Raw genomic sequence first — 12,196 nt, forward strand, 5'->3', positions numbered from 1 at the left:
ATTATAAATTTTTCCAGGAATTCTGAACCGTGACAAGTCAATTAATCTAGGGAGGTGCCTCTCCCGTGAAGCTTCAATTCGTGACATGGTTTTGTGGTAGCCATAAACAATTCCAGCCCCACTCTTGCCTGTTTATGACATCTCCCAAGCCTTGGTTAAATTATTTCCATGGAGAGAGAACATAGTTCATCTGCTGTCCTGTTTCATAAGAAGAAAGTAATAGTGTGCTGTTGTTGTTTAAAGCTAGGAAGCACACAAACCCCAGGAATGAGAAAGTTGTGAATAAGCTGGTCTGAATCAGTTCTTGCCCATAGCCTGCCTTTTGTGTGTCAAGACCCCGAAGCCACCCCCTCATTGATGAAGAAGACACAAGGACATGGATATTAGGTTAATGGTTATTGGGCAAATTTAGGCCACAACTTTATTGGTTACAGAATGTGAGCAGCATTGGCTTAGGCATTGGAATTTATCCGACTATATCTGACTCCTGCCCATCACGTAGGGAGTCAGATATAGGTGGTTGACTCAGAAACCTACTGGGAGCCAATGTAGATCTCTCAGGACCAGTGTTATGTGGTCCCAGCAGCCACTCCCAGTCACCAGTCTAGTTGCTGCATTCTGGATTAATTGCAGTTTCTGGGTCACCTTCAAAGGTAGCCCCACGTAGAGCACATTGCAGTAGTCCAAGCGGGAGATAACTAGAGCATGCACCACTCTGGCGAGACAGTCCACAGGCAGGTAGGGTCTCAGCCTGCGTACCAGATGGAGCTGGTACACAGCTGCCCTGGACACAGAATTAAGCTGCGCCTCCATGGACAGCTGTGAGTCCAAAATGACTCCCAGGCTGCACACCTGGTCCTTCAGGGGCACAGTTACCCCATTCAGGACCAGGGAGTCCTCCACACCTGCCCGCCTCCTGTCCCCCCCAAACAATAATTCTGTCTTGTCAGGATTCAACCTCAATCTGTTAGCCACCACCCATCCTCCAACCACCTCCAGGCACTCACACAGGACATTCACCAACTTCACTGGTTCTGATTTAAAAGAGAGGTAGAGCTGGGTGTCATCTGCATACTGCATGCCAATAACAAACTTAGTTGGTCTCTAAGGTGCTACTGGAATGATTTTTTTTATTTTGTTTCTTCCTTAAAAAGGTAAAGGTAAAGGACTCCTGGATGGTTGAATCCAGTCAAAGGAGACCATGGGATGCAGCGCTCATCTCACTTCAGGCCTAGGGAACTGCCATTTGTCTACAGACAGCTTTCCAGGTCATGTGGCCAGCATGACTAAACCACTTCTGGCGCAACGGAACACCGTAGCTCACAGAAACACCCTTTACCTTCCTGCCACAGGGGTACCTATTTATCTACTTGCACTAGTGTGCTTTCGAACTGCTAGGTTGGCAGGAGCTGGGACAGAGCAACGGGAGCTCACCCTGTTGCATGGATTCGAACCGCCAAACATCTGATCGGCAAGCCCAAGAGGCTCAGTGGTTTAGACCACAGCACCACCTGCATCCCACATGCTTCCTTAATAAGAGCACGGCTATCCTACAAATCTAAACCAGCTCTAAACTTTTCACAGCACCCAGCCTAGAAACACTGGAAGCTGTAATTCTAGGGAGAGGCGGCAGGGGTCTGAGCAACCTCACAGAGCAATGGTTTTCACCATTATTTGATGGGTGCTGTGATAAGTATACTCATTTCAAAGAAATTTAAGGTTCTATTGAAGATATGGCTACACATTGGTTGACATGCAACAGATCTTGATTGCATTCAATGTTTGAGTTTCCTTCAGAGTCAAGCACAAGTTAATATCAGTAGTGTTTGCTTTATTGAAAAACGCATACTGAGGGTTTCAGAAATGCTATAACTTGGATTTGTTTGTTCAATCAATTTCAATCCTCTGGGGCAGAGGTTATTGGCTAATGGGATCACAGGGTATAGAGACTAATCATTAAACTTCACACACAAAGAAGACAGCTTTCTAGAGGGAAAAGAATAAAATGGAGTTCAAGGAGAGCCCAGGTTATAATATATATATTTTTTAATAAAAAAAAAAGATGAGTGAACCAGCAATTGTGCATCAGGAATCATTGATATCGCAAAGTGTTAACTTGCACCACAGCAGCCCAAAGGGATCCTGCTGCCTATTTACAGTAGATAAGAAGTTCAAATGCTTATGGTAGTTAACATGGGAGCAACGGTGGAGTAAATAGACCATAAACTTTAATTTAGTCCAACCCTGTACCCAAGGTTTTGCCTCTTGAATGCATGTGTTCTATAGTTGAAGATTTCATATTCCCCGCCACTCTGAAATTTCCATCACAGGTTTATCTCTAATTTAGAGAATGAGGTGATGCACTGGGAGTACCAACAATATATGGGCACTGAGTACTTTGCCAGGTTTGGGAGCCCAGGAAATATCTGAGTGAGGTTGACATGGCAGATTTCTCTGGATTAGGGCTAAAGAGAGGAGTGTTGAGTTTTTATTTTTCTCTGCTGGTCAGTGGATGGGAGTATACTATTGGTTTTTGTTACTGTGCTGCCAATGTTGTTGCCACTATCATTGGAGGAAGGCAGCTATGAAGAGGAGGAGGAGGAGGAGGAGGAGGAGGAGGAGGAGGAGTTTGGATTTGATATCTCGCTTTATCACTACCCGAAGGAGTTTCAAAGCGGCTAACATTCTCCTTTCCCTTCCTCTCCCACAACAAACACTCTGTGAGGTGAGTGAGGCTGAGAGACTTCAGAGAAGTGGGACTAGCCCAAGTCACCCAGCAGCTGCATGTGGAGGAGCCTACTGCTCTTAACCACTACACCACACTGGTGGAGGGAATATGTTAATGTTTATATGGTTTTTCCCCATTCTAATATATAATGTCTTTATGTATTCATCAATAGGGTTGCAAATTGTTGAGCTTTTTAAGTCGGTCTTTTTAGCAGCTATTGATAGGCTGGTCAACAATGTATTTGTCTAATCCTCTATTTAAAAAACAACAACAACTCAAAAGCTAACCATTTTTTTGGTGTGTGGTGCAAAAACATTCATGGACAAAAACTTAATTCCTTAGAAGCAACTTTTTCTTCTTCTGCCAAGTATGGAAAAAAGACAGAAGCACGGAAACATATAATATTTGCAATATGGAAAAGGCTTTTATACAAGTCAAACTTCAAACTGCATTTTCTTTTATGAAGCCGGTAAAAGGGAAACCATTAATGCAAAAAAGTCTCAAAGTGCTGTCTGCTGTCTCTTAGGCAAATACATTTTGTGAGCTTTGACATTCCTGTCCATCTCCCTATTTGATCAACCATTCCTTAAAGAAAGAATAGAAGGAAAAGAACTGCACCTTTCCTTTTTTCCTTCCAGCTTCCTCTATTTTTTGCAGTCATAGTTTCTAGAATATAATTCATGATGCTCTTGATGAGGATGCAACTTTTCATAGGAAAGATTGCACTCAATGGGGTTGTTTTATTGCTTGTTTTAATAAGTTGTTTATATTTTAATATTTGAATGGGAGTGCCCTATGGTGCATTCCAATTGTGTGATGTGTTTATGGATGTATATGTTTCAATGGTTATATAACCGTTTTTATACTTCTAAGTTGCTGAGATGCGTATTTTGACATTAGCAGTATTTAAATTAATTCAACAACCACTTGTGTGCCCTGTTAAATTTAACGCCCATTACCCAGTTCCTAGCCATTGCTAATGTTCCCAACACCAACAAAGGCAAACAAAATATCAGTACCAGCCTCTTTTGGCTGTTCATTATGTGGAGTAACCCTTATGGTTGGATCCAGAGGCAATAGCTGGTGTAGAACATAGCAACTAGGTAAAGAAATACTAAAGGAAGATAAAAGACTGTTTATGTACGCAACAGGACCCAGGTGGCGCTGTGGTTAAACCACTGAGCCTAGGGCTTGCTGATCAGAAGGTCGGCGGTTCGAATCCCTCTGACGGGGTGAGCTCCCGTTGCTTGGTCCCAGCTCCTGCCAACCTAGCAGTTCGAAAGCACGTCAAAATGCAAGTAGATAAATAGGAACCGCTACAGCGGGAAGGTAAACGGCGTTTCCATGTGCTGCTCTGGTTTGTCAGAAGCGACTTTGTCATGCTGGCCACATGACCTGGAAGCTATACGCCGGCTCCCTCGGCTAATAATGCGAGATGAGCGCGCAACCCCAGAGTCGGTCACGACTGGACCTAATGGTCAGGGGTCCCTTTACCTATACCTTTACCTTTATGTACGCAACAACAGCAACAAGAATTCTCTTAGCCCAAAAATGGAAATAACAAGTATTACCAGCTAAAGAAGAGTGGCAAACAATAAATGATGGACTTTGTGGAACTGGCAAAGCTGACAGGAAAAATCCGAAACCAGCGTGATCAAGTATTCCAAAAGAACTGGAGTAAATTTATACGATATTTGAAAGATTACTGTAAGCAATTAACATCACTAGCAGGGTTGTCTGAAGACTTGTAATGAGAAACTTTCTCCCCTTTTCTTTTAAGTTAAACTTCAATGTCTTTTCGTAATAAGTGAAATTAGAATTGGAAAATGTATAAAATGCAATGATATAAAGGTTGATTTTGAAAGCCATGAGGTGGGAGGGAAGGCAATCGATGGGCTCTAAAGAGCCAGAGAGATAAAAAGGATAATAATGTTATGATTGCATATCATTAAATGGAAAAATAATAAAAATCACACACACACACACACACACACACACACACACACACACACACACACTTTTAGTTGTAACCTACCAACAGCGGACAACACCTTGTTTGCGGAATTTGCCCTAGCTGCCAATCTGCTACTGGGCCAAGTTCAAGGTTCCGGTACTAGCATATAAATTCAGGGACAAGTTACTGCTTTATCAGTTATACGCCCAGTAGATCACTGCAATCTGCCGGATAATTTCCAAATATCCCAAAAGCCTGCTCCACAGTAGCATTCCTGCTGAGATACAACAGGCAGCCACTATATGCAAATTCCAAAAACAATTGAAGGAATGCTGGTTCCAGCAGGCTTTCCCACAGAATATATGGGTCTTTAGTTCCAGTGTCACCTTTGCTGGGTTTTTGTCTTGTTTTAAAGGTATATCTTGTTTGTTTTGCTTTGCTTTGTTTGTTTTAACTGGGTTTTTTTTTTAGTTATCTTACATGTAAATTGCCCTGATATGGTGATTTAGAAGGTAATTCATTGGATTGGATTGGGATCCATCTATCTTGAGACAAAATGGAGGAGAGTGCCTTTGGGGTGAAGTCAAACTGTTGGACAGTTACAGCACCTGCTGTAGCTGTAGAGACCGGTGTGTGAGAGACATGTTTTGTTGCAGCTGGGGCAGAGGAAGGCGTTCGGTTGTGCTCCTGCAGGTGCACCATGGTGTTTCTTCTCTCTGCATTTCTCCTCATTAGTGTCATCAGTGCTAGGGTGGTGGTGGTGGTGGTGATGTTGGAAGGATGGCATCCAATGCCTCTTGACCCAATATCAATTACAAGATCTTCAGGTGATCATGAAGATGGATAAGACCAGGGGTCCCCAAACTTACCCGGCTTCGGGCCGGTTCCTCTGGCGCCGATTGCGTGGCGGGCCAGAGGGCGGGGAAACACGTTCCCATGCGCACATGCACTCACTTTTTCTGGCGTGGCGCTGGAAATGGCTTCTGCGCATGTGCAGACATCATTTCCAGGGCACTTCCGGGTCGGCGCGGCACCAGAAATAGCTTGTGCACGTGTGTATGGGAGCGTGTTCCCCCGCCCTCAGGCCCTCGTGCGTGTGCACAAGCTATTTCTGCCGCCCCACCAACCCAGAGATGGGCAACCGCAGCGTGCCAGCGGGGGTCGGCGGGGGGCACACAATTGGCTCACGTGGGCCGCATTCGGCCCCCGGGCCATAGTTTGGGGACCCCTGGATAAGACGCACTTAAGAGATTGTCTCTTCAGGTCCGATGTAGAAAGGTTCCCAGTTATCAAAACGGAAGACATCCGAGCTAGTTATTTGACAAAGCTCCCACTTGCCGTACTAAGAATCACTTTTACAGAATTACGATTCCAATCGATGCCCTCGGCAGGGGGTGGATGGTCGATATGGCAAAGTACAGTACAAGGAGAGACTCAGTCTGTGTGGGCAACCTTGTGTAGAGGACTGTACTACTGTCTATTGCAATGCCCACTATATATAGAACCAAGAGACCAATTTATAAAACCCCTGCTCATGAATGGAACACACTCAAACAGGGTGGAAAGGGTGAAATGGCTGCTGAGTGATACTGATGACTTTGTAACTTATAAAATAGCACTACAGTGGTACCTCGGTTTAAGTACACAATTGGTTCCAGAAGTCTGTACTTAACCTGAAGCGTACTTAACCTGAAGCGAACTTTCCCATTGAAAGTAATGGAAAGTGGATTAATTCGTTTCAGGTGGGTCCGCGGAGTACTCAACCTGAAGCGTACTTAACCCGAAGTATGAGTGTAATTGGTTCTGGAGGTCCGTACTTAACCTGAAGCGTACTTAACCTGAAGTGAACTTTCCCATTGAAAGTAATGGAAAGTGGATTAATCCGTTCCAGATGGGTCCGCAGAGTACTTAAACTGAAAATGCTCAAACCGAAGCGTACTTAAACTGAGGTATGACTGTATATGCATTGGCAGCTAAGAAGATCAGGTGAAAGAACTAGAAGAAATAGTGGTCAATTGCAAAGGTGATTCAGACATTTAAGCTGGCACATTCTACCTGAGAACCCCTTGCCACTCTATCGTATGCAACAAATAATTTTTAGGAGAAGTGATGGTGGTTTATTGTATCTGCAGTGCTGGGTGTTTTTATGCTTTTTTATGGCTATTGTTGCTTTTCTTTTTGTTCCCTTTGCAAATGATGCCATGGCCTTTGGCTAGTGCAATAAAGTTGTTGTTGTTGTTGATGATGATGATGATATCTGTCCTCTCTCATCCAGGTCAACGCTTTCATCTCCTTCGTTTTCCCAATGGTTGTCATCTCCGTCTTGAACTCCATAATTGCCAACCAGCTCATCATCATGTTCAAGCAAGCCGCACAAGAAAACCAGGTGTGCACTATTGGAGGGCAGCAAACAATGCTCAGCATGTCCATGGAGCCTGGCCGTGTACAAGCCCTGAAGCACGGCGTCCGAGTCTTACGTAAGTTCCTTTCTCTTTAAGCCCTCTTCCTAGATTCCTGCATATCTTGACAGACTTTCTTTTGCTGAGGTCTGGCACGTGAGACTTGAAAGTTACCGTACCAGCTATTAAGCTTCTCAAAACAAACTTCCAGAATGCCCACCTCACTGATGAAGCATTTTCCAACTCCTCTTTGCTTTACGCTAGCATAACGGCTGCCATCATACTTCATGGACTGTGTGTGGATGGCAAAGTTTGTGGAGATACCTTCAAAGTTCCCGTTAGTATATTGAGGCCTCCCTCTTGATCAGGCATCCCCAAACTTCAGCCCTCCAGATGTTTTGGACTACAATTCCCATCATCCCTGACCACTGGTCCTCTTAGCTAGGGATCATGGGAGTTGTAGCCCAAAACATCTGGAGGGCCGCAGTTTGGGGATGCCTGCTCTTGATAATGAGTAGCTCCATGTTGGCTCAAACTATATCGGCACTCCACACCTGAGTTCACTGTTAGGGGGATTGCTCAAGTCTTTCAACTACCTCTTATTAAATGGGACATCTTGGATTGCATTCTAAGCACTGGTGTTGCTTAGAAGATACATTGAAAACTGTGTTACTGTGTACACTGGAGGAGGTCTCCACTGTACACCTTCTCCTTGAAAACACATGGATATATGGGAGTTCCGCTTCCGCCTGCAGGAATGGCTGACCCTTGTTCCATCCCTCCGACCTTCATGAGGAATTCGGCGGTTGCCAGGGGAGTTAAAGGCAACCCCCTTACCTCTCCGGGGGTTACGGAGAGGGGCCACGGGCCCGCGATGCCCCCAAACCCACTCCGACTGTTCAAGGAGTGGGGGGGGCCTGGGCTGAGAGCACTCATGAAATGTCGGATCTCCCGGACGCCAACTTGCAGAGCGGGATCTCCATGATTAAAGAAGATAATTAGGCGTATTCATGGACATGCTTCGGAAGGAGGGGAAGAAGCTCTGTTTACTGCCAAGGAATTTGTGCTGCTGAGGGTGAGAAGTCAAAGCTGTATTTTATCTGGAAGAAAGATTGATGGGGACGTAACGAGAAGGGAAGCGAACTTTTTTATTTTTTTTCATATACTCTACGAGTTACTCCATACCTTCCCGGACGGGACGTCCTTGTTTGTTTGGAACAAATGAGAGATAAAGAATACCTGAGTGAGTAATGAACTATAAACTATTCTACTGAGCATATCCGTTGAAGTTGTAAAACTACTGAAGAGAGAGGCCCCCCCTTTAACTGGATGGTCTGAGTCCCTGGAATGCGTTCGGTGGATTTATGGTTGTGACGCACTTTGAATTCGAACAGCGATCTGAAGCTAAGTTCAGCTACAGGGCAAGGAGAGCCACAAACTTATCAAGAGTATATACATAAGGTGACTGCTGTTTCTTTGCCTGGAAAAGCTGTAAATTTTACAAAGATCGGTGGTTTAAAAAATAAAAAGCTTAAGAAAACGAAAGTGATCTAAGCTTTTTAAGATGGCGCTGCTCCGTGTTGAAAGGCTGACGCAACAGGACATTCCAGACAGAAGATATATGGGGGGGGGCAGGACGATTAAAACTCACACAGGAGAAAGAATATATGTGAACTCTCGTTTGATACTTATTTCAGCAGCTGTGAAAAAATTGGATGAAAGAAGAAATATTTTAGTGACTGGTGGGGAATGATCGGGATTATTTTGGATTTTGAGAGAAGATTTGGACTTTAGAAAAAGACGGCAGTAGACGGGTGCGAGGAATCCCCAAATTTTTGAAGCATGGGAACTCCAGAAAATATTATATGATTTGGCATAATATTCGGTTTAATTGATATGTATTTGTATAATTCGAAATAATGAATGTGATATAATCGTGTTTTAATTGGAAAATTAATAAAAATAGATTATAAAAAAAAGGATATATGTTTATTAAGAAAAGTGATAGCAAAAATTTCCTGTGCTGTCCCAGAATGCATGATCCTGGGATCCAAGCAAGGCCAAATGAGTCGCTCTTGCCCAGGCATCCCCAAACTTCGGCCCTCCAGATATTTTGGACTACAATTCCCATCTTCCCCGACCACTGGTCCTGTTAGCTAGGGATCATGGGAGTTGTAGGCCAAAACATCTGGAGGGCCGAAGTTTGGGGATGCCTGCTCTTGCCTATAGCCTCTGTGATCCATGATGACTAACCTGGAATACTGTGTTCTACCTCCACTGAATCCAACTGCTGGGATGGGAGAGTGCTATTGCACTCAGATCCTGCTTGCAAGCTTCCCCTGATCATCTGGCTGGCCTCTGTGAGAACAAGACACTGGACTAGATGGGCAACTGGCCTAATCCAGCAGCTTCTTCTCTTGTTCTTATGATTGTCCTACTGCACATTACTATTTGAGCTTCTGCTAAGGTCTCAATGTGAACTAGTAGTTCATTATCCTTGAAGAACTACCAGTGTTAAGATATTATCATATCTGGGATTTCTTTTAAAGCTGCTAATCTGTGAATGAACAAAAGAATATTTTAACAACGCAGCAGTCCTAGCTAAACGGGTTCCCAATGCAAATACTGAAAGGGAAAAAACAACCACCCTGAATTGATATTTTATTAGATTTTACAATATAATTAAAATGCAGGTCGACGTGTCATGTTCAACACAGTCACTATTTCATTACTTAAACAGAATCCACTTCCCTTTATACAGTTCCATTTACTGTAGCTGCCAATTATATCATTGGTCAGTGTTATTATTGTTTAATCTCATATTTAAACCAGGTTACAACCTAGACAGCAGTAGCAGAAAATTACAGATTGCCGCCTGTTACACTCAGGTATCCACCACTTTCTCACCCTTACAACTGGAAGTGTGCCCATTGCTGCGATCTGACAATCCCCTTAGGTAGGGATGGGAAGACTGCAAACTTTCACTGCAGTGCTTTTTGAGAGGGGAAGATATGATAGCCATGTTCAAATATATGACAGGATGTCATATGGAGGAGGGAGAAAGATTGTTTTCTGCTGCTCCAGAGAAGCGGACACGGAGCAATGGATTCAAATTTCAAGAAAGAAGTTTCCACCTAAACATTAGGAAGAACTTCCTGACAGGTAGGTAGCCGTGTTGGTCTGGGTCGAAGTAAAATAAAAAAATTCCTTCAGTAGCACCTTAAAGACCAACTAAGTTTTTATTTTGGTATGAGCTTTCGTGTGCATGCACACTTCTTCAGAACTTCTGAAGAAGTGTGCATGCACACGAAAGCTCATACCAAAATAAAAACTTAGTTGGTCTTTAAGGTGCTACTGAAGGAATTTTTTTATTTAACTTCCTGACAGTAAGAGCTGTTCGGCAGTGGAATTTGCTGCCAAGGAGTGTGGTGGAGTCTCCTTCTTTGGAGGTCTTTAAGCAGAGGCTTGACAGGCATATGTCAAGAATGCTTTGATGGTGTTTCCTGCTTGGCAGGGGGTTGGATTGGATGGCCCTTATGGTCTCTTCCAACTCTATGATTCTATGATTCTATATTCCTGCCTTGGCATGGGAAATGTCAGCAGAAACCAATGAATTATAATGAGAGGGTATGCCACATCTACAGACACTCTCTCTAACTACCACTCCTAGCAGCAGGACTCAGGAACTCACAGCTCTCCAAATGTTGTTGGGCTACAATTCCTATCACCCTGGAACACTGATCCTCATGCCATGGCTCATCTTTAAAAGCTTGGTGGGTGGGGCATGGAAACTTGTTGCTTCCGTCCACTTCCAAGCTTCTTGCCCCACTCTTGAACTCCTGAACCATGACCCTTGAGCTTTGTATCTGCTCCTGAGCCTGTGTCTGAATAAACATCTGTTTCTTACTTGTGGAATAGATGTTTATTCAGACACAGGCTCAATAAGAGCCAGGACAGAGCCCATTGGAGGCTTTCACATTAATGCCACAGTTTCCTCCTAGGAAATGTATGTTGGGGAAATACTGGGGTCCAATACCCTGCGGGTTCAGGCTGCATGGCCAATAAGATCCAGAAGCAAATTTGGGATTGCAAATAGTTGAGGCATACAAAATAGGAAAAAGCACAAACATTTATACACTTACAAGCAAAGGGGCAGCTATGTCTAAATATGGCAGAACTTCCTTCTACGAGCTTCTACTCGGTCCAGTATACCTGAAGGATCATCTCCACCCCCATCGTTTTGCCCAGACACTGAGGTTCAGCTCCGAGGGCCATCTGGCGGTTCCCTCATTGCGAAAAGCCGAGTTACAGGGAACGAGGCAGAGGGCCTTCTCAGTAGTGGCATCCGCCCTGTGGAACGCCCTCCCAGCAGAGGTCAAAGAGAAAAACAACTACCAGATTTTTAGAAGACATCTGAAGGCAGCCCTGTTTAGGGAGGCTTTTAATGTTTAATGGATCACCGTGTTGTTGTTTTCTGTTGGAAGCCGCCCAGAGTGGCTGGGAAAACCCAGCTAGATGAGCAGGGTATAAATTATTATTATTATTATTATTATTACTGGGGCACAGCTGAATCAGCCCTAACCCTTCAGCAAAAAAACAACAACCTGTAGCTCTGGAAAGATTTAAAACTTTTATTGGTGAAATAATGTACAGCATGTCACAGGTCTGTGCTTATTTTTCCTTTCCTTCCCCAGGCTAATTCCCCAGGCTAATTAGGCAGATTGAATTCCAAACAATTTATTGGCTTGTGCCAGTTTCTGAATGAAGCTCATTTGGCAATTCATTAAACAGGTTGCTCTGCCTGGGATCGTAGCTTTTCAGCTCATTTGCCAATACCACCCAAGTGGGAAAACTTCAAAGAACTCACCTGGGGTGTCATTGGCTTTCTAAGAGCTACTGGGCCTTTCCTGCCTTGGAGGTGATAAACTTGTTTTTGTGTGAGCTCCAGAAAATTGTGCCTCTAGATGACTATAGTTCTTATGTATACTTATGCATGCAGCACCATCAATGTGTGTCTGGGTTTGCGGAGTTCTGCAAACAAACAGAGGTAGGTCTATGCCTGCAAGGAGCTTACAGTCCAGGTTTTAGCAGTGGGAGGAAGGGAAGAGAGCCAAA

At 44.0% G+C, this 12,196-nt stretch overlaps 1 protein-coding gene across 1 annotated transcript in view; it reads left to right on the forward strand.

The window, feature by feature from the left end:
• The window catches only part of NTSR1 (neurotensin receptor 1), a 112,033-nt gene that overhangs the window by 86,815 nt on the left and 13,022 nt on the right, over positions 1–12,196 (forward strand). Inside the window, exon 2 of the mRNA XM_035124085.3 lies at positions 6,958–7,159. Coding sequence (XP_034979976.3) covers positions 6,958–7,159 — 202 coding nt within the window. The remainder of the gene's footprint in view (positions 1–6,957; positions 7,160–12,196) is intronic.

Source organism: Zootoca vivipara, chromosome 7, assembly GCF_965207765.1.
Source record: "Zootoca vivipara chromosome 7, rZooViv2.hap1.1, whole genome shotgun sequence".
Taxonomy (NCBI): Eukaryota; Metazoa; Chordata; class Lepidosauria; order Squamata; family Lacertidae; genus Zootoca; species Zootoca vivipara.